The sequence below is a fragment of the Colias croceus genome, chromosome 7 (genome assembly GCF_905220415.1).
Source record: "Colias croceus chromosome 7, ilColCroc2.1".
Taxonomy (NCBI): Eukaryota; Metazoa; Arthropoda; class Insecta; order Lepidoptera; family Pieridae; genus Colias; species Colias croceus.
Window position 1 is genome coordinate 7,293,207 of NC_059543.1, and position 24,758 is coordinate 7,317,964.

General features: G+C 31.5%; 2 protein-coding genes across 2 annotated transcripts in view; both read left to right on the forward strand.

Annotated features, from left to right (window-relative positions):
• LOC123692956 overlaps positions 1-14,841 on the forward strand; it is a 114,362-nt gene extending 99,521 nt beyond the window's left edge. Inside the window, exons 5-7 of the mRNA XM_045637806.1 lie at positions 6,352-6,550; positions 13,650-13,756; positions 13,881-14,841. Of these exons, the coding sequence (XP_045493762.1) occupies positions 6,352-6,550; positions 13,650-13,756; positions 13,881-14,003 (429 nt within the window). The 3' untranslated portion in view covers positions 14,004-14,841. The remainder of the gene's footprint in view (positions 1-6,351; positions 6,551-13,649; positions 13,757-13,880) is intronic.
• Positions 14,842-20,585: 5,744 nt separating this feature from the next.
• The window catches only part of LOC123693051, a 56,344-nt gene continuing 52,171 nt past the window's right edge, over positions 20,586-24,758 (forward strand). The window contains exon 1 of the mRNA XM_045637960.1: positions 20,586-21,197. Coding sequence (XP_045493916.1) covers positions 20,909-21,197 — 289 coding nt within the window. The 5' untranslated portion in view covers positions 20,586-20,908. The remainder of the gene's footprint in view (positions 21,198-24,758) is intronic.

Here is a 24,758-nt window from a genome sequence, read left to right on the forward strand (position 1 = left end):
TTGATCTTATTTTTAATTAAAACTTTACTCAGTTAACCAACTTTCGCTCAGTGATAAAAATTGCAAGGCTTTGCTGCAATAACTATCTCCCATAACATTTTAACGGATTTTCAACTTTTAGATAAATTGATAAGTGTAAAATTTTAGCACGCAGTAACAGAGTGTGTTTTAAATTATTAAATATTATATTTTATACGTTTTAAGAAACCTAAAAATATGTATATAGAATTATTTTCGTAGGAAATATGCTACTCGTTCCAGTTTTAAATTCTAACACACGCCACGTTTCAATGTTTTAGTGCTGATACATAGTGCTTACGCTAATACATATAGAGATCTAAATAATCTCATAATATATATAAATCTCGTGTCACAATGTAGGTATGTCCTCTATGGACTCCTAAACCACTTAAGCGATTATAATAAAATTCGCACAACATATGCAGTTCGATCTAACTTGAGAGATAGGATAGTTTAAATCTCAAATAGTTTTAAAGAAAGCGGGTGAAGCCGCGGGCCTTAAGCTAGTTTTATATATGTATTTAGTATGATATGAGATGAGAACAAGTAGGTACATTGAAATTTAACATAAAGAGGAGACTATTCAAAGAAAATAATACAGAAAATAGTACATAATATAATATAATATAGCACTGATTCTACTGCGGAAGCCCGGGTGACTGTCAAACAATGAACAGACGTGACTAGGATCACTTTGACCCAAAAAATATTTGTTTATCTGTATTATATTTTGTTAGATCATTTTTGCTTGTAGGTGGAACCTCTCCCTTTTTAAGAAGTACGTGAGTCAACTGCTAATTAAGTCCGTGTCATGTTCGTCGTCAAGCATTTCAAGTGAATCTGAGCAACTCAGTGGATTGAAAACCCCGATAAAAATTTGAGGAAAAGATTGACTGATCGTTCGTTTACATATGCTAGCTCTCTCTCAAAAGCTACTCGATCCTCTCAACTCATATGTTACTAATGAATGCCACTAGTTGATTTTTTATAAATTATCACCTTTTTTGAACTGATGGTCCGATATATTTTTGATAGTTTACAGATGATTAATCACAGTACATAATACAATTCATCATCGAATGAAGCTTCGTGTGTATCTAGCGATGAGAAGGTACATACATACATGAAAACTAGTAAATATAGGAGCATCGAGTAAAATAATAATCTTAAAAATATCAACACTTATTAAGAATATGTATGAAAAACTATAAAAACCAAGTAGCTTTGTCTTCAGAAAACCGTAACCGTACAGTTAATTATTTCCGCAAGAAGAGTTTATTACCTACCTACTTACATTTCCGGCAATTTGTTTTTATAGTCTAAAAATTAGTTTTTAGTTAATGAAGTTTAGTAAGAGTTTAGTTCAAGCTAAATTTTTTTTTTTTTGAAACAACGTTTCACGAATTTAAGTATGTATATCTATTATTTATTTTGTTTCTTACACCGCTACTATACGATTTTCAAACAAATTAGAGCTTGTTAATAAAAAAGTGTTAAGAAAATTTATTTAAATGCTTATCTATGCACCAAAAACGGACTTAAATGAGTTCATTAAATTATATACTTACATCAACTCATTGAGTTGTTAAATGAACAAGGACATTGTATATTTAAAAGGTTGCAACGAATTGATGTTAACAATGATAACAACAGTAATAAACCAATTTTAAAGAAGCGTTGAATATTTATGTACTATTAAAAACCGTAACAAATCGATCAACGAAGAGCCTTCATTAAAAACATTTATAATGTAATTCAATTGAATCTTCCTTTTTACTTGTCCAATTATGGGCAGATGCAATCTTGGCCACGACGAATGTTGGATCACGAACAAATCAGTCATTCAGTTATTCGAGACGTGACCTTTTGCGACTCTTTGGCACGAAAAGATCGTTCTAACCATAAAATTTATCACGTTAATTTGCGGGTCTAGTTGAGCAAATAATAATTGACAGCTACACTCCACTCATAATACCGTATATAAAAGAAACCTACTTGCGTTGAATGTTGAGCCATAGGTTACAAAAAATATTTTAACCTTCCAACATATAATATTATCATCCTTTTGCTGTGTATGTATGTTTACAACATGAAATATCGTGTTTAATTATTCAATGTTGAGATCCTGTTGAGGTCGAAATATATATTTGTCTAAATAAATTAAAATACTATTAAATAAAAAAGAAGTATCTTGAGTACAGGCAATAGAACTCGCAGCTGTAAGTACTCTATCCTTGTTTTTAATTGATAATAATCTTTCCCATTTGAGTTTGCACCTATTCCAAAATAAATAAAAGAATCGCAATATATAATTTAGAAACACGATAAATATATTAATTTAAAATATAATTTTTATGTGGTAGGTATTTGTAGATTTACGAGCTAAGTAAAACGGTAATAGAGGATTAAGTTGGAAAAAGTGCCGCCTACGTCTTTCATGAAGAACCCTAAGAAAAAGAAAATTATATACTCCAACAAAAACGTCTCAGATGAAATATATTAAATGCTACAAAAATCAAATAAGTCCATAAAATAAAGAAGACATGTTATAAATATTTATGGTAACATAAACAAAACTCGTAGACGATTTTTGCTATATATCTACTTAATTCAATTAAGAAGTGGTTTCGTCAATAAGAATACTAATACTAACCAGTCTTTTTACATAATTTCTTATAATATTATCATAAAAAAGCCATATAGAATTTTTCTATAGATTAAGGCACCATCTACGGTTCGGTTAAACCTCTTAGCAGATTAATTTTTAATAATCTTTTCTACCTACGTACTTACAAATAAATTATTTGAATTTGAATTTCTTCACCCCCACATAAAACTCTCATTACCGTTCTATATCTATATTATAGTTGTATAGATTTGTATCAAACCAATACAACTATAAACCAGCGACAATAAAACAAATATAACTTATCCCGCTGTGTACAGCTTCATTCCGATAAAATCTATTTAACTCAGTTGCTGGAGCGAGTTCCATGTTCTATTCAACTTTCTATGTCCGCTTTTCAACGCGATGCACACAGCCTTTAACAAGGTACTTTGAAGTCGGTTAAAGCTAAGAACAAGGTGCAAAGCGAAATGAATTAAACCGCGACACGGCAAAACTCTAAATATAATCAACCTTTAGCAAAATTAATTAATTCGTAGTCAATACCGTGTGATGTTCTTCAATCTAGCTCTCTTTAATAAGCTGCAAATATTGAAATCGTGTGAGTATTATAAAACTGGCGAAAGGTAAGGTATAGTAATATGATTTAGCGTTTGCAATGAAGAAGGACATAATTAAATGTTTCAAACGAGATTATAGCGCTACTGGTTATCTAATTAGTAACGTGGTAATAAAATAAAAATTGTTTGATGCATGTTGCGGATGTAGATTTTCTTCCAAAGTAGCATATTCATTTATATTTATGACGATTTCTAAGAGTATAGACGTTTCTCTATTATTATTAGAGGGAATACCTCAGAGCCCCCATTTTCCTCGATTGTGTAAATTAATAGTAACATGATACTTCTTATTTTACGACTGTATTTTCGTCCTAAGTTCGTGCTAATTTTATCCCCCAAAAGATGCTTAAGCTTACTAAACAAACGTTGAAAAATATTTAAAGATCACTAAAATCTGTTCAATTATTTTGGCATATGAACATACTCATACCACTAATATAATAGACAGTAATTGTAATCTGGCCATGAGCATTGTTAACACGCAAAAGCTAACAAGACGTAGCAACTGTTAATAAGTTCTAATAAATGTTAAGCCACCGCGTGCGAATTTTATTGTTTCATTATTACAGAATGTACCTATTATGAATACTTACAGTACACCTGAATCTGGTGGGGCTATGGAATATTCCATTATCGTTTTTGTTCTTTTAGAATTAAAGTTTTAGAGCAGATTTTCAATGTCATTTGAACAATTTACTCTAAGTAGAAAGTTTTATATTAAATCACATTGTAGATATATTATTTGGTGTTTACCAAACTAGTGACATTCTAAGGATACGATATTTTAAAGCTTAGTACTTAATACAGGTTGTTCTACTATCCAAGAGCGTCGTTTTATACTTACTTTAAGCAGTTAAAATCTTAGTAGCCTCTCAACTGCCATACTGCACTACGCAGCGAAGTTCTCTTCACAATCATAAGAGCTTTTACGTCCAACTTTAAAATACATGGTACTGTATATTCTCAAGTGGTTTACAAAGTTCAATTATAGACCTTTATATGTTCAATCACTTACTAAATTAATTATTGCAATTTTAATCCTGTGAATCAACTCTATCTTCCATTAATAAAATTGATCACCACTTAGAAAGAAGACCTTAACATTTAAATAACAGCTATTGATCAAATGTTAAAGTGCATTTTAAAACACAATTGAGTCGTTTTTTTCGTACATTACTGTCACGGGACTTGTTGACAAATATCATTAAAATATTTCACATGCAGATTTAAAATCGTTTTAGCAATAAGTCAATTTATATCTTTAGTGGCAACTGATGCATAATATGAGATGTATTGTAGATGTATGTATAATCTTTTAAAGAATTAGCAATGTCATTACAGTCACATTTATGTTAACATTCATGTTACTTCATATCAACAAAAAATATATAACCTATAAGAAAATTAATATTCATAAATGTGATGATCGATTAATACATAAGTAGATTCAGACACGTATTCAGATAAAATCAATCATACCTAAACACGATTTTGTAAAAATGGTAGATAAGATTGGATATTGACAAGCTGCAAAACGCTGCGCTCGCACAATTTCATTTCGTTATCCTAACGTTCTGTCAGTTATGTTAAAACCGCAATTCCTTTGTTACATATACATTTTTCTAGTGAATATTCACAGAAATCAATTGAGTTAAGACTTCTCAATAATATAATAAATTCTTCTATAACTATCGAGTAGTGCAAATCATTTTCGAATGAACATAAATAATTTTTTTTTAAACGAACCAGCTTATTACATTGAACTGAAACGATAAAATCAATCTAAAACTCGAGTAATTCTCAAAGGATTTCTTTCTAGAACAAATTCTTAAAAGTCCCAGCGGATGATGCTTTCATTTCCTAGTTTACCCTCGAGGCCGACCCAACTGGGCTCTCGTTACGACAGAAATATTGTGTTTAACAGTCCCTTACTCAAAATAACTGAAACAAATGTTCCTTTACTCGTTTAAACTTTTTGAATTAAGCAAATAAAACCGAGGCAAATGAAATAAATCTTAAACAACATTTTCTCGTTCAAAATGTTTTAGATGCTATGTGCAGGAAGCTTTTGCTTTGAAATATTTGCAAGCTCGTTGATACACAAAATGGAATTTATAAAGGGTTAGAATATTCAAGTGTACAAATTTTACCTTATCTCAGCTACACATCTCAATATCAGCTAACATTTACTTTCGTCTGAATAAAACAAAATAAGGGAGCGAAAGTCTTTATCGGCTAAAATTGGAAAACTTCCAACACAAACTTATGCACTTTAAACACGATTGCACTTAGCTTCGATGAGAGCAGTTTGTTCAAATTAAGTTAAATCGAGGATAATCTTCGCGCTATTTGGTACTTATTTGTTGAAAAAGTGGAAATTTTCTTTTATAAAAGTTAATCACGGCTACTGAAAAGCACGCGTAATTGATTCGTAATGTACAATTTTGTTTCGCTTCAATATATTCTAGTGAAGTCTAACCCCTTGAGGACGCAGAGAGAGCCCGAGAGAACGACCCAGCGGCGGATCCTCTGCGTCGGCGCAGACCCGGCAGGCGTAGGCGTCTTTATGACCAGCGCCAGCCATAAGACCTTAGAGAAAAAGCGCGGGGGGAGGTTTTCCGTAGGTACGCGCATACTATAGTTATGCTCGCGGCAAGGAAACCGGATCCCCTCGCGACGTAAGGTGGATAGGTCCGGAAATGGAACGACGATATTATTTAATATCGTCGCCCATTGCCACTCCCGGGCCTCGAAGGGCCGCCAAGAAGCGGCAGTCGCCACAGACGGCGGGGGTATAAGGCCTGGCTGTTAACCCCCGCCGATCAAGGCGATAGACGGCTACCGTTGGGTTTTAGTGGGTATGGCTTCGTGCGAGTCCCACATACCCCCTTGGACAGTAAAACTGGCGAGGGGGATGCGTAAAGGCATTTCCCAACGTTAAAAAAAAAAAAAAAGTGAAGTCTAACCCTTACATTTGTAAAACTTATCTTATTTTTTTTTGTTATATGGCTCTACCAAATAACTTACCCATATTATTTTCATGGCAACAATGACCACAGATAAAAATACATTCAATTATTCCAGGATGTTATACGCTTAGAGACGCAATACTGGTCTCTAGTGGACATTCCGAAGCAGGAAAAAGCTGAAACCGTACCAGCATTTGTGCTGCGTGCGTGTGCCATCATGGAGAAAACTCAGAAGTCTGGTGAGGGGGTTAAAACTTCTGCCAAGCTCGCTGAGGAGGCTGCCGACAAACGGGAACGTCTGGAAAGACTTAGCGGTAATTAAACTTGTATTTACCATGTCTGAAGTAATTTAATAGCAATTTAATACTGTAAAGGGCGGAGAGCAACTTTGATCACCACAGAACTTAAAGAATATTTTATTATATGTACTTAATGTTTGGTAATGAAGAATGAAACGTCTTAGAATGCCTTTTCTTCTTTTATTTTATCAAACAAATGCCAGAAGCTCATCGTTTTTTTAAACAATCAAAATTGTAATAATCCCACTTATTATTCAACGTTTTGTGATTTTTTTTTAAAGTGAACCAATTCGCCTCAAATTAATATATACTGCTGTTTATATTTAAATGAAAACAATATTTTGGATACAACTGTGCATAAAGCTTGAAACCTTGTGACCGTGGGCAAGTCATTATTATGTTCGTAACCCTGTACCTGCACTTTGAAATACGATAGACGCGAGTAATTACATAATTATTAAATGTAAATGTATACCTGAAACTGTGTTTAGGATTCACAAAGGCTTAGAATTTAGTTGGAATTAGTATATATAATAGTATATATACATAATGACGCTTAAAAAGCTGTGTAATTAATAAAAATAAAGAATATTTATAATTTTATATGCCTGATTCGAGCCAGCGTTGTGCATATTGAAATTAGTGTCTACCCGGTAAATACATTCGCTGTAAAATATTCGAAACGTGGGCTTAAGTAATTTGAATAAATCGCACTCAAAATCCATTGTGGTTTTAATTTTATGTATTTAAATGCAAATTGTAACAATATAATCAAATATAGTTTGATGTTCTATGTTTATAAATCTATGGGTATTATTGGCTTCCCTGTGGCATTGTCTGTTTGTGGAACACACCTAGTTAAATATAGACACAAGTTGATATGATACAAAGTTACACTGTCACACAAAGTGTACAAGTACACACACACAAGGTTACAATGTATTATTTAATGAGTTCCAAAATGTAGTTCACGTTTTCACTATTTCTCGTTAGCTGTAATATTTGGACCGTGTTATTTTCAGTTTCGCGTGAATCATAAACAAGTAACTCTATGGAGTATAAAGTAGGTACACTATACCAACTGGTGGTTTTACGTGGTTAATGGTTATACTATATTTGCGAATCAAACATGCTTTTGAATTAATTGGGTCACGCTCGCATACGATTACCTCCACACCTTTCCAGAGAGCTTAATTAGTAGTACTGGTAGCGTATACCTTTTGTACGATGACTGGTTTAAGGTTTAAGGTTTAAAGACATTTATTCCCATTAAGACATTAAGTCACTTACATGAGAAACTTAAATTTTAAACATAGGTATTTATAAAAAATATCATTCGTTAGTTAAAAATTTAGAGTAAGTTACATACTATAAACATAAGTTTAGGTTAGGTACTCATTCATTGCATTCAAAGTTTGAGCGTGTGGTCTTCCAGGATGTGTTTCGCTAATTGTTTTTTGAATACAATGAATGAGTTTACACTTTTTAATTTGCTTGGCAATCCGTTATAGAAACGTGCTCCCTCGTATGTTGCCGTTCGCCTTCCATAATTCGTTCGGATCTTCGGGAGGGCAAGATAGCTAGCTCGTCTATTAGGATAGTGGCGATTTGATGTTGAGAATATTATATTTGTATTTATGTTTTTATGTAGCGCTTTGTGGATGAACATACACGTATTATAAAAGTATAATTGTTTTAAATTCATTATTTTAGTATCGTCGTAGATTTTATTTGTAGAAGTTAAAAAAGGATATTTAAAAATGGTTTTAATAATTTTATTTTGTAAAATTTGTAGTGGCGCTAATTTATTTTTGTAAGCGCTACCCCATACTTCTATTAAATACATTAGGTGAGGTTTGACTAACGTGTTGTAGATGGTGTGGCGTAATTTATGAGGAATGCAAGAAGTGATATTACGCAGAGATCTAAGAAGTGCTGATAATTTATTTTTTAGGTGGTCGATGTGATAATTCCATTTTAGAGAGCTGTCGATTCGCAAACCTAGGTATTTCTCGTGAGTTTTATGTTCTAATACAACACCGTTAATTTTAAGTGGAGCGTGTGGTGGAATAATTTTGTTCTGAGCTTTGAATTTAATATAACACGTTTTAGATATATTTATTGTTAGTAGATTGTATTGAAACCATTTATTTAATTTATTTAAATCATTTTGTGCTTGCTTTATCATGTCATGTATAGAGGGACCAAAATAAAACAGACAGGTGTCATCCGCATAAAGTGTTAGATGACCATTTAGTTTTAAATCTTGTAAATTATTAATATAAATTAAAAAAGCAATGGGCCTAAAATCGAACCTTGTGGTATGCCACACGTAATTGGTAAGGGAATGCTATTGTAGTTATCTATTTTAACGATTTGTGATCGATTTTTTAAATATGATTTCAGCATGTCTAGTGCTTTACCAGTAATGTTAATGGATGCTAATTTCTTAATTAAAAGTTCGTGAGAAACGGTATCGAAGGCCTTTTGTAGGTCAATAAATACTCCCAAAACTAAATTTTTTGCGTCAATGTTCTGTTTTATTTTAGTAGTCAGGTCTATAGTCGCTGACAGAGTGTTACTTTTTGGCTTAAAACCGTATTGACGCACTGAAATAAAATTAAATGAGTCTAAATATTTTTCTAATCTCGTGTGTAAAATTTTCTCTAATATTTTTGACAACACTGGCAACACCGAAATTGGCCTATAGTTACCAGGTTCAAATTTTGAACCACTCTTATAGATAGGAGTTACCTTCGCTATTTTTAACGAATCCGGAAAACGTCCTTGACTTATAGCTTGGTTGAAACAATCGCTTAAGGTATGATTCAATTTTTCTTTAATGCATTTAATTGCTTTTGTGGTAATACCATCAAGACCTGTACTACAGTTTGAATTAAGGTTATTTATAATTTTTAAAATTTCATTAGGTGTACACGGATCAAAAGTGGATAATTCGTACTTTTTTGATGGTGATTTAGGTAAGGTTGAGGAAGAGTTGGTTTGATATTGTAGGGGTATTAAATTTGCTAGACGAGATCCTATTGTAGAAAAATATTGATTAAATATCTGGCATATTTCATTTGGCTCGGTAATATATTCAGAATTTATAAGTAATTTAGTAGGTAAAGTATATTTTACAGTTTTGTTATTAGCTAATTTATTTACTAAAGTCCATAATTTCTTGGGTTTTTTTATATTCCTTGTAAATTCTTGGTAATAGTAAGAATCTTTTGTGTCTTGAATAAATTTTTTTACCTTTATTTTTTGAGTGTTAAATTTTATTTGAAGGTTTTTATTTTTAGGGTTGTTTTTTAGTTGAGACCATAATAAATTTCTTTCGTTAATTTCTGTTAAAATTGCTTTGTTTATCCAGTCTTTTCGGGGCAGATTTAGAAATTTAGTTTTAGTAATCTTACTTTTATCTATAATAGATTTAATTTTATTTTCTAATATTGTATAATCTTTGTTTATTTCAGTATCAACTATGGAGTAAGACAGGGATGATAATCTTTCGTAATTAATTGCTTTATATTGGGTTTTAACACTTTTTGGGGGTAAATATTTTTTTAATTCTACGTATATGTGCTTATGGTCGGAAATACATGAGTTTATTATTGCGAAATGAAAATTATCGGTATGAAATACAAGTTTCCATTAATGTAGTGGAATTATAATTTATAGGCTAGAATCTACATAAATATGATTAACTGTTGAAAGTGTTTATGGCTATCGCTTGTTTTTCCTTCATTCAAATTTCGTAACGTGCGACTACTTTTACCTATGGATGTACAACTTGAAATTGTGGACGTTTTTTACAGTTTATTACCGTACTAATTAAACTTATTCATAATATACTTTCTTTAGCTACTTTTTATGCACATAGTTTCTGTCTCATCTCTCTCTAATCCAGCTTGAGATATCTCAGTCAGTCAGTTTAGCCGTTTAACCGATAATATTACAAGATAACAAATCGGGAATAAAACAGATAACATTGTAGTCCCTTAATTACAATTTCATGAATCTGTGTCCTGGCTTCTCGCCAGTTTGTAGAGACACAAACGTTCCGAATCCTCGTCCCCGACACACACGAGTTTAAGTTCTTTCTTAATTAGATTTTGCTAATTCACTGTGGACCGACCTTCAACTTTAGCATTAGAACAAACAATTTCTGTTATTTTAGCCTTTGTTGGCTTTAAAGTTGTATGAATTATTTATGACATTTATTAATTTAATAGAATTGGATAATTGATTTAGTTAAATTTTGTAATAATTTAGAAATTAGAACTCTACATTTTAACTAGGACCACTAGTATTCAAAATGCTTAGGAAGGGCGCATGTAAAAAGTTACTCAAAGACTACCTTTCTCGGTTATCCTTTAGGAATGTTATAGTATTTAGTTTTTAATTTTCATTAATATTCACTAGTAGATAACTAGATAGTAATAGCGCTAAGTTTTTGATACCCTTATTGAAGAAAGGTTAATAATTTGTATGTGATAAGTCACCATTCCAAAGTAAACTACAGCTAAGATATTCCACTTTGAAATTAATCCAAAAACTTCATTTCAGACTCCAGTGTTCTAAGCGTAATACAATCGCTATATAAACAATGCATTTTATTTAAATAATATATAAGTAATGTAAAGAAACACGTTCGAAAGTATCCTTATTCATTTGCTATGAAAATATTTTGCTTCAATACATCATCCATGTTTACAGAGAGCATGCAGTTCAGAAACAAGCGATATTAAATACACATGTTGAATTTTTTACTTTATTTTTTAACATAAACAATGTATTATTAACTGTATATGGTCTGAATTAATGAAGTAATCTTAAAAAAGTTAAAATATAAATACAACTCTACAATTTCACTATCTTACTCTCCTATATTTATTTTGTTGTATCTATGTTCGTACCTGCTAATAAATGAACAAACACAATATGCTTTTTTTTGCTTCACCAATTCTTTGATTTCTTTCCAAACAAGAATCGTTTAATAAAATTAGAATAACTTACACTTTCAATCAAATGAATACGACTTCTTTCGCACTTCAAAACAAATGAAGAATTATAAAACAAACTTTTCTGTCAGTCATTAGGGGTAGGTATATGGCAATTTGGTCCGAAATGATAAATACTTGAGGATTTAACAAAATCCCTACCGAACTTTAACAATTCAACTTCATCACTGAATGTCTTATGTGTAATTAGACATAAAAGTTTAGCTATACTTAAAAAATAGTAAAACGTTTACTCCTTAAATATTATTCTTATTATAATATTGAACTGTATTTTTATTGTATTCGTACATCACGTACATATGGAATATGTATGACTGTGGCGTTATTAATGGCTTGGCATCAATTTTGGCAAGCAACACAATCTTGTGTTTCACACCGATACCTATTTAACCCTTAAATTGTCACCCCTAGATAACTTGTGTTTATAATGTCCAAATTTGGAGGATGTATTGGAATTAGGATAGAAAAGAGGAAAATGAAAAAAAAATTAAAAATTTTAATTTTTTCTATTGTTTTCGCTATGTCACATAAAACGGACATTGCCAATTATATGTACATGTTCGAACCGTCACATATAACGGACATTGCACATTATTCCTGCAACCGTGGTACATGAATACAATGGATATTTTCAACTCTGTAATTCAAAATTATTATCAAATTATAATTATGGACGATCTAGAATAAGCTTTTGAAACATCTGTCTTAAAATGTTGGTTAAAACTTTAACGATATGGTTAAAAATAATGGATTTTAAAAAACGACACTACCAAAAATCACAGCCTAAGAATATGCTAAGAATTAGAATAGAAATAGTATCACATAGCCTGAGAACTCATCTAATACACCAAGATAGCCCTCTTCCCATTTCTTATATTGTACAGATTGAAATGTGTTTGCTTCATCGTATGCAAAGAAGTGGTATACCATGCCTGAAGTACCAAAACGAACAGGAAATTTAAATCGCTTTTTTTGGATTCTTTGGCATATATTATATCCATTTTCTACCAGTTTTTTAATTTGTAAGGTATTATTATTTAAATTTTCAAACATTGGGTGGTATTTCTGGTAAGTAACATGATGCTGTGACTGAAGAACTACTGAGAAGTAGGGAAGATTCATCTCGCACCTCATGTAATGGCTGTAATTCTGCAGCAATAATATTTTGTTGGTGGTAAAAATTCTGACTTTTTGGGTCTTCATTGTGTCTCAAATCAATATGTCGTATAATTCCGAAGGTATGGTGCTAGGGGTAAATGATTGACACTATTATCATAGTGAAATCACTCCTGTAGGTCTACATTTCCTTCGAAATCGACATCTCAACTCAACGCCAGACTCTTCAGCTTCCGCCAGATGTAGTTAGGGAATTTTTTATTGATTGCCAAGTCATGCTCGTGTAAAATATACTAAAAATAGAGAAAAATATATCAAAATGATTCCGTTGAAAATGGAGGGCCTTATTGGCAACGTCCGTTACATAGGACATGTGAAGAATACCCTAGTATATACTCCAAGTTGTCAACGTCCGTTTTATGGGACATCGTATATAAACTAATATTTGTATACCAAATATTGTAAAATATGTAAAAATTATGTCAAAATACTATACTTACAATCGTATTCTAACTAATAATATAACATTATAAGCAAAATAGCCAAAATACTTACAGTTATTATCAATTTTATCAGAAGAGTCAAGAGATCCGTTTTTTGCAATTTTCAAATGGTCACCATTCGCGACTGTACATGGTTTTGGTAAAAAAACCTGCATGTACGCGAAGGACATAGCTAGTCCCTTCCCAATATACCAATTAGCGAAGCTTAGGTCTGCCATAACAGAGCCAGCATGTGTGTAAATACTATGTCCTTTAAAACGGACGAAATCAATTTAAGGGTTAAGTGGTTTTCGGGGTACATATATTAATTTGAAAGCTACAACTGCAGTTGGTGCTAAGAAGATAGTTCTAGTTTAATATAAGACTATAATTTGTTCAATCAGTTTGCGACCATTGAATACTGGGAAACGTCGATTACGAAAATACATATAATTTTTTGTGTTTTAACTAGTTTTTTTTTCATTTTAGATATGACAACATCTCAAATAGAAGCCGAAAATACCCAAATGACGAATGATTTATATCGACTTCTGAAGAAATATACGGGCCTTAGGAATTTGATCAGAGAACTAAAGGTAATATTAGTAATTTTTTGCTGAGTGTTAAACTTTCAATTTTGTTAAATTGGCAGGCTGGCTGGCTGGCTAACTGGCTGTTAAATTGAATTACTTATTCATCAACCGCTAACTATTTTTGCAGAAAGACTACGTAAGTTCCAAAGTATATCCAATGTTTCCACGATACACAATGCTCAAGGACATGATAAAGGATATCATGCACGATCCCGACTACATGGAGGTTTGCCACGAGGTGGACCCATAGCGCGGGGTCCGCAAATAAATGAGGGTCTCTATCACTGATCGCTCGCGGTCGCGGTTCCGACACTAGGCAGAAAGGATGGAAGATGGTTTACCACTATAGCAGAACCGAAAATAAAGCTTACTTACTTACTAGAATGACGCAGGGACCCAAAGTGAGTCTTGGCCTCGCACAATAAGAGTCTCCATTTGAAAATACAGCTATTGATACATAATAATTCCCATCTCAATCCTGCTTTACAAGTCAGATTCACAATGTACTTCAACAAATCGTTAATACCATCGCAAATAAATTATGCTGGGTTTGCAAAAAAACATATTTACAAGTTAAACATAATTCAAAGGTAAACCTTCTTGATTCTGGGTAAGTTAAAGGTAGCGGAGTGTAGTGAGACGAGTACTCGTTTATTTTGCGCTGATTTCTTCATTGGACTTTATAATTCATAAGATTGGTGTTTAGTGTAAGTACTCGTCCTTGATCCCTTGCGTTGCTTTGACATTTATTCATTCTGTAGGTCAGTGTCTATCAATGTCTATCATAATATCTTACAATAGATATCATTATTATGTAAAAACTCTATAGGTGTGTTTACTGTTAAATTACACAGTATCGTGCAATAGCATTTATTTGAAATACAGTTCTAAATACAGTCATTTATCTGGTATGTAGAGTAAATTAGCGTAATATTCAAAGTCTCTGTGTAGTTTTTTTTAGATTCAAATAGTGGTAGAACTTATATCAGAATATAGTATTAATACAGTACCTATATTTATATTGTGTATTTAATTATTTTGTGTATTATTCTGTTACCTATTGTGTTTTCAACTATTTTAATTATATATTACTTACAACTTCCCTTGTACATATCTTCGAACAAAATTATTATTTAATATAATATGTACCTGTTTCTATATAAGGTCTTTACTCATTACAAAATGTATTCAAACAAATATATTTTTTGGGTATCTTTATGCGAGGATGTCATTTTAAATTTTATTTTACAATTGTAATCATAAAATTAAAATAAGCTAAGTTTTTGCATGTTTGTGTGAACTGTGAATATTATAAAAAAACGCCATTGTGTGTGTTCAATAAATACGAGTAGCATGGAAATATTTAAAAAATCTTAACTTTAAAGTACCTATCCATTTGTAATTTTTATTTTTTAGTGAAACAATTACTTCATGTATCTTGAGCTAACTAGAAGTTCACAAATGATATAAAATGTATGTATGTTCATCAACATATTGAAACTTTAGATATCTTTATATTGGTACTTTAGATATATCCGTAATTTCTCCATTTAGAAAACAGAGCATATCGTATTGTAATATCAAAATCATGTTTTAATAATATTAATGAAACATATTATGTTACAAAAAGTTGTTATTTTTGAGATCAAATTAAATGATTGCAATGCTAATATAGATATTGTAATGTATTTTTAAGACATATTAGTACGTTAAATTAAGTATTATTAAGGTAGGTACGTAATTGTAAAATGAAAACAAAATTGAAAGCAAATAGTGAGGCTATATTAAATAGAACAGTAGACATATATAATTACTCAATGATTACCCAAATGTTCATAATAGCATTGATAAGAAGTGAAACATTAAAAATTCTGAAAATTTTCTTGTAGTATTTAAAAATAGAATAGAATAAAGAAAACACTGCCATACATAAAATTGTGCTACAAACCTACAATGTAATGGTCACGATCAGTATGTAATATTATTATTACCTTTAACTCGCATTCCCCACATTTCGTGGTCACATAGTAGCCGCGTAGTTCATAATGCAGGTACCTTATTTAATATAAATCCCTATATCTAATATCTATTATGTCCTTTATCTACATTAAAACATTGAAAATATGACATATTAGGATTCAAACGGGAGATTTGAATGAACTTGTTATTTGCTAAATTAATGTTCTCTTTAGCAAAAGCTTTATGTCAAGACCAAAGGTCAAGCCATAAAGCTCTTGCTAAATAAAGTCCATAGAAAGCCGATATTCAAGCTAATTCTTGTGGATTATGTGATTGACGATAAAAAATTTATGGGGGTTTATACAAGCATTTATCATAACAATTCATACCATATCAATTTAATAAATAAAAAAGAAACTTGATAAAATATACCACGACTCAACAACCTTATTGTTATTGACATAACATAAAAGGAAAAACTTTTAACAGTTTGCCTGAAAAGGTCAAATAGTAATATGAGGAATCCATCGTAGGTATATTTTCATAAAATACCTATATAATATGTTAATTATTCTATAATATCATGTCTATATCATAATTCATAATAGGTATTTAGTTTATAGTTATATTCATAGTTTATTTAGGAAAGCTTGTTATTGCTTTATGTGTAAGTACATAGTATATGTAATAACATGGTAGGTAAATACTTGCATAAATGCATAATTTTATGCAAATATATTATAATTGGTAGTGTGCTGATCCATTTCAGAATAGCAACCCCACTTCTACTATGCATACATATTACGTAATAATTATTAAAAGACTTCAAATTTTTGAATTTTTAAAAGTGATATCTGTATCATTTTCATGCTAGGTACCTACGTAGGTACCTACGTCTACGTATCCGTAATGTAAAGGGAAAATGCGGTCTCCTGAAATCAAATGGTATTTAATGTACTGACTGTCCCTACAGTAATTATTTCTTCACTGTATCGACTTCATGGTTATAAACCTTGAATTGTCTTGAATCGTTCAAAGAAAATACAAAGAAAGTTTATACTTTATAGTTTGTAGGTAATTATGGGTACTTTGGCAATTTGTAATTACAAACAATGTATAAAGATTTTTGTCACTGAAAACATAAATCCAATTTTTCCAGTATTTCGGGATTTAGCTGCCTATTTAGTTAGAGTGACTAATTGTGCTTATTAAATTGAATATTATTGATATTCAACAAAATTATACGTTTTATTTCTGCTGTATAATTTAGTATCTTATTATTATCTTGGAATACTTTATGTATAATTATGTCCTTTGGTTGTATAAATAAATAAATAGCTTAATTTTAATGAACTTATAGAATAAGGACCCTCTGCTCTCATTTATGAAAACAATCCACTATCTGCAATCCCCAAGCAAAGTGTAATCGATATAGTATTTAAGTACTATACGATGATAAATAATACTAGAATATGTATCTAGTCATATTTTGTTGTTGTTCGCTGCTGAATATTAAAATTAGCGAAATGTTTATGGTAATTATTGTACCCAATTAAGATTATAATATTGCGGATTTTGTGTACGCTTTGTTATATGAAATATATTATTATTTGTGCTATAACGTTGTTTTATTTCATGGATAACCAATACGACCTAGATCATTAAAAATTTAAATGATTTGAATGCGCGAAAAACTCGTATGCCTTCTAAACTCTCTATGGCTTTTCAACACAGATCACACTTCTAAAAAGATGTAGGTAGGTAGCCTATTTATTTATTTTTATTTTATTTTATTAGTCTCCAAACAGCTTATACAACAATAAAACCAACAAATTATTAAAGTACAATTAAAAACGTTCTATGTATAAGCCTATTATATGGATACACAAATGTTTAATGTGAAAGATGTTAAATCAATTCAAAATACTGTTAACACAACAATAAAAAAAATATCTACAATAAAATAAATGCTTAGGTATAACAAGCTTCGACATAAATTCGTATGTTTCACGTGCTACGCAGAGCAGTAAGCGACGAAAACTGGCTAGACTATTTGAAAATAATATGTCAATAGTGTTAAATATGTCAATAGTGCTATTTCTCTAAGGCTATTTCATTATACATTCGGCATAACCTATATAGGTACTGGGTTATTATAAGAAATGCATGATGCGAGTCGCGGGTACCTACCTACCTATACCATAGAAGGGTTTAGCGTTCCGAATGACACGAGCGTTACAATACAAAGAGAATGGGTATCATTTAAGCTATCACCAATTTAATTAGTTTTGTGTTTCTTAAATAATAGGATTTGTCCTCAAAATAGTAGATCTGTTACCAAAATGTAGTCACCAAACCATGCAAAATCAGTTCCACAATAAATCACCTAAAATCCTGAGATATAAGTTCTAGTACCAAATAAATATTTTTGTATGCATTATAATAGGTGTGTCCTAATAAGTATTAAAGCAAACTAATTTAAAGAGATCACCAATAAATCATATTATGTTACTAGAAAACAATTTAAGTTAAAATAATCAATATTTATTCTTAAAAATAATAACCACTGAATAATCAGCTCTGGTTTAATACCTGGCTTATGGCTAGCATAATAATTTGTAGATAAAACACTTGATTAAAGTTAAAATAATCAATATTTATTGTTAAAAACAATAATCACTGAATAATCAGCGCTGGTTTGGATTTCTAAGGGCGCCCCTTTTTTCTTTTCTGGCCGATAAGTACATTTTTTGCTTCTGGTGGGGGGTTGGCCAGCTTTAAGCGTATGGCTAATCCAAGGCTAATCCAATAATATGTTTGCACATAAAAAGGAGTCGCAGTCAGGGATCGATAATCGATTTATTTGGTGACAGATCTACCATTCTGAGCACAGAGCTATTATTTAAGTAACAAAACTGTTATTATAAGATCGAAGTTTATATTCATGTAATGCAATATAATTTTATTGGTTATCGATCTCTTATTTTATACCTACACATATTAACATTAATTTGATAATTCATACCTGGGAACAATTTTTGTTTATTTGAGAACGAAAATATTTCGTGGTGATAGATCTATTTATTAGGTGATACAACTTGATGACAAATATAAATTTTGGTGATAGAAAATATAGTTCCCAAAGAGAATTAACAAAGCGTATCAGTGTGAATTAGGTTTAAGATAATTTAAAACATATCAATAATTTATTATTAAATCAATGAATTTACGTCGCATTTCAAGAGAATCCATTAAATCGAATGTCATAGGTGGGCAAGGATCTTCTAAGGTGTTCACGATTGCATAGAGAACGTAAAAATCGTTTTTGTACCGATTCGAGCTTGTTGATATATTAGGTATGTGTTTTGTATAATGGAGACCACACTGACTGAGGAGCCATATTCAAGAATGAAAATTTTATTTTATTTGAAAATAATATGTCAATAGCTTCAATAGTGTTAAATATGTCAATAGTGCTATTTCTCTAAGGCTATTTCATTATACATTCAGCATAACCTATATAGGTACTGGGTTATTATAAGAAATGCATGATGCGAGTCGCGGGTACCTACCTACCTATACCATAGAAGGGTTTAGCGTTCCGAATGACACGAGCGTACAATTATACAAAGAGAATTAACAAAGCGTATCAGTGTGAATTAGATTTAAGATAATTTTAAACATATCAATAATTTATTATTAAATCAATGAATTTACGTCGCATTTCAAGAGAATCCAAATTGAATATTTAAGTCAAATGTCATAGGTGGGCAAGGATCTTCTAAGGTGTTCACGATTGCATAGAGAACGTAAAAATCGTTTTTGTACCGATTCGAGCTTGTTGATATATTAGGTATGTGTTTTGTATAATGGAGACCACACTGACTGAGGAGCCATATTCAAGAATGAAAATTTTATTTTATTAATACCTATGAGATGGACATAATTATTATATCTACCTATAAGCTGTAGGGGCTATAGCGATCTAGTTCCTTGGATTGGCGTGTTCGAACAAACTTAAGCTTTTTCTTGTTAAAATAATACATTTAGATAATAATATGTAAGTAGTTAATAATAGTATGATAGTTAATAATATTTAATAATAATACTTAGATAATAATAGTATGTAGTATGTAGGTACTCATAAACAAAACCAAAATAAAAAATTAAGCAATTTAACGAAATATATTTACTTGCCATCTATTAACTTTATTCAAAACTAACTTAGATTAATTTTATTTCCTTGTTCTATAATAGTTCATTGAACAATATATAGATGGCGGAAATATTCAATTTATATGACCTTTTTTAGTTACAATCGCCATCTATTGAGTAACTTTAGAAAATACTCTATGTTGCTTCATGCCAAATAGAGTAAAAGTAACGGAATATTTACATAGATAGCGTTAAACTATATGTTAAAATATTGCCATCTTTCAAAAATTTCCTAACATTAAGGCAATTCTTCTATTTCTAATAAACGCTATATCAGTACTTTTGTATGGTTTGGTTTCGTAAGACTTTATTAGAATTGCAGAAAATGAAAATTATTAAAAATTTGAAATGTGGAAAAGCAACAGTCACTCAGCAAGAAAATGGCTTTAAATATTTCATAGGTTTGCATTCCAGTATAAATTAAAATATCTGTCATTAATTAAATAACTTATTTCAGTCTTATACTTTATTTGATTACCATTATTACATTTAAATTAGTTTCTTCTAAATATTAAAGTTATTCTGTTTTAAATATTCTTTGGAAACATATTGAACAAACTAAAATTATACCAAATTTTAAATAAGAACTGGTAACATTCATGCATTGCACTCATTTGACAGGTAAAACTTCCATTCAACTTCATTCTGCCAAGAGCAGTGCTTGAAGTGAGTTATGTGTCGTTTTCCGCTAATAATGGCGGGAGTTCGTCGATATGAAAAGTTCTTTAAAAACTTCTGTACTTCGATGTTATGAACGAAAAGTATACTCAAATAATTAATATTTTATAAAAAAATTGTTTTAACAAATATAAACGTTAATAAATGAAAGCCCACCGGTCAGGATGTCGGTTAATTTAAAGTGGCGGTTACCTGACGTTTTTTGTGAAGTGTGTTGAATGGATGGCGGAATTAAGTTTAATTCGCTCTCGCTGCGCGGGAATGGATGAATAAGTGGTTGGGTTTATTCAGGATACTTTCGAAATGCCTTTCGTTGAAAGGGTGGTAGAACCGAAGTTTCTTTCGAGAACTAGTTTACGGGACGAAAACGGGAAACAGAAAGTCACGGATGAAGAACTCCAGGCTGTAACTAACTGTACATTGAGTAATGCTCTCCGTCAACTCGCTTCCCTCGTGCTCCTAGCCGAGGATATATTTAATGAGCTGACATTGCAACTCGAAGGTATCACAGAGCGGTCCAAGGTTGCTCACGGGAAAATCGGGAAGATCAGCGAGCTGGTTGAAAATTATGACCCGAAAAAAGTGCCAGTCCGTAAGTATTTCAATTTTCATTCATAATATTTAATAACATTCTATTGTAGGTAACAGTAATTGCCCAATGCAGTAGATACCTAATTATTTTGTTCTCGACTGTAAACATTCGAAATGCTTAGTGCTCTACCGTTTCGTGACCCCATTAAAATGTTAGCGTTTGTTTCTATTTACCTGCGTATGCGTAAAAATAAACAATATCTTAAAACATATTATGTAAGTAGGTATATTCTAAATTTATGTTTGCAAGTTTTAGTGTTTATAGTGTAATTTTTATATTGCATAGGTAATAGGTATAAAATTGAGTTTTCTATCTTCACAATGGCTAAGTTTATTAAGATTTTTTACCCGACAGAATTGATTGGCATTGATCAGGCATAAATGGGCCTTGACTTTATATTATTTAATAAAACAATGAACCTAAATAAATAATCAATTCGCTTTAGTTCCTATCTTCTTGACTTGTCTCTATCTTTGCATATGGATTCAAACTTGACTTATAAAACATGAAATCTTACCTTGACATAAGGTAAATTTTACGTAACATCAAGGAAAAATATAATGTGGGTAGGTACCTACTTAGGAAGGACCTTACGAGGAATGCCCACCACACCTCTTTACCTAAAAGAGCGAACATGAATCCTCATCACACCGTAGCTTAGGTACAGCTACCTACGACGCATTCTTTTCTCAATAAATACCTAGGTACCTATAACATTTGGCTTTTATTCAGCTTGCCTATGTTTTAATAAAACGATGTTTTAATCTACTGTCCATTACACAACAAACAAAATAAATTGCATTAATGAAAATCAATATTGTCATGTAATTTGTTATGTAGGTATCAACCATTAACCTCTCATCCGAATAAAAGTTCTGTTCTATGACCTACCTACTAGACGGTTATATAAATTTATAAACTGACCATTAGCTTACTTAGCAACCACGCTTTAAATTATAATACAGGTCTAACGCACGTTGGATAAAATGATCGTTTGTAAACCTCATTACATTACTCCTTGAGCGTGCCGCCTCACAAAAACGCACCGGTTTGATGCATTACAGAGCGCTATCTAAAAACCTGTTTGGGCGTTCGAATGGCCTGCAATGGGAAAAAACATCCAGATTCCAATGCGGACCATAAAAACGTCTCGACTCGAGATAATTTCAAGAACATCCAATAATGCAGGCGCGCCGCACGCAGTCTCGCCCGCTTGAGTATTTATCTTTGCACTTGAAAGCAGCGATTAGAAATGCTTTCTTACTTTATATACGAAGTTAACTACTGCCGTTCAAATTGAGCAATTATATTATTCCCATATTAAAGAGTTTTTGTGTTTGGAATTGATACAATTAATCAATTAATCACGTTGGTAACTGTACCAGTCAACAAAATTGAGTTCATGCAGGTACAATAAAATAAAATTTAGTTGTTACATTGGAACACAAACAGATGGTATAGCCTGGGAGTTGGAGGAAATAAATTCAAGTGACTAAGATACCGACATCGGTCTTGTTGGGAATGTAAACACCACGATTCATTGCACAACCTTTCACCTGCGATAGCTCGACAGTTGTGACTTGTTAGTTGTCGCATTATGCTGTCCAGTTCATTTACTATTAGCCAGTATTAAACGGCATACAGTACGCATCCGACTTTAATATTAAGTTACAGACTATAATGTATTAATTTACGAATAAGATGAGGTGCTTATCAGGCAAATAGCTATTCAAAACGTTATGAACGATACAGAATTATTTTTTGCTCTACATACCTACGATGTTTTAGTAATTTTATAAGCAATGGTAACAGCTAGAACTAATCGAATAGATCAATTAAGTTAAACATAAGTTTAAGCTCCTTTGGACTTATAAGAATTATTGTCCTGTATTTTTTGTATTTCTTCATTTATTGATAAAGGACAATAACCCAGACCCACAGTATCTACACGAATATTATAGATAAAAGAAAACTTCCCTACTATCGGATGTTAAAGGTACCGAACAAAAGTCACAAAAGATCTACACCTCGGATTTCCCATGACTGACTTGATTTATTTCTTCCGTAAGGAAGGTCCATTCACCCTTCATTCACCCTTATTGCCATTTTTTGGCACCGACAGTTTGCCAAAACTATTAGGTACACCGTAGTCCGTATCCAACTAAACGGCACTGTCGGTCAAAAAAGTTTTATAGAAATTCCTCCTAGTACTTAGTTCTTAGTAAGTATACATTTTTAATTATAAGCACATTATTTATAGCATTATTTATAGCATATAAGCAGGCTCTATTATTGAGTTTATTACATCGCAAATAAATTATAAAGCTGACAGGTAAATTAGAGGGGCTAGGTGTCTAAGGTGAGATGCTATCAACTTTGACAGCGAAAGCTTCGTCCCAGTTTATATATAAATATTTAAAAGGTCCAAGTTTTGTATTGAATGAATCTCGATCGAAGCGTAACGTCAGCTTATGTCCTGTAGGAAGGCCGTCTATCATAATAAGGGTACAGTTAGATAATACGGGCACGTCTGCTGCTTAATAAGATAAAAGAATTCTCAAAAATAAATTTATCGCCGTCAATTATAATAATTCTAATCTCTATAACACAATTTTATCACACATTGATTATTTGGAAATTGAAATCCAAAAATATCTTATTGACATTTGAATTTTGTAATCTAAGTGAAACATCATTTCACTCTTGTTTATGAATACGTACCTACTTTAATTTTGCGTAGGTACCTAACATACGTAAATACGAGGAATGCCCAATTTTACGTACCTATTAAAAGCATAAATTCCAAACAAGCTAGCGTATCAAATGGACTTGGATCATGGATGTATGTACGCAATTAACGTGTATGCTAACCCAGAAATCGAAATTTACCACTATTCAGCATTTTACGCTTAAAATATTTTTACTGAATAGGTACAAATTAAATGAAGTAACATATGAAAAAGGATACTTTTACAAATGAGCAAGAAAAATTGTGAAAAGGTACTGCTAGAAGTAAGCTTCAACAAATCAAAGTTAATATTTAAAAACTGTGCTTTTTGAAAACGAGCGAGCAAAAACTTACGAAGTATTAAAGCTGTACGACACATTTTGACTGAAGAATAACTAATGAAGTCTACATTAATTAGGTTTTTAATAACACTTTCTATGGAGACATACACGTATCTACACTGCGAAAGCTAAAACTTGCTAGTACAGCTAGAAGCTCGTTCATTCAGCTACAATGAATAATGCTTGTAAAACAGACTCATATTGGTAGCCGCAAGACGGTGTCGCCTTACGTCCCCAATAATACTTTTCCTCGGACCGGTGTAGTTTTGCAAGCTATAGAATGACTAAAGTCGCTACGTATTAAGTAACTATTCATTGCATGTAATCGGAACCCTGGCTTAAATCTAACGGCACTGTGTTTGCCTAATATGTAACGCCCGAGATGTTGCGAAAATAAACCCTTTTAGAAAGGCACGAATATGCATGATTTTATTAGATAAGTGTTAGATAATTGCTACTTTACATATGAATACTTCCTAGTTTTGAATCCTA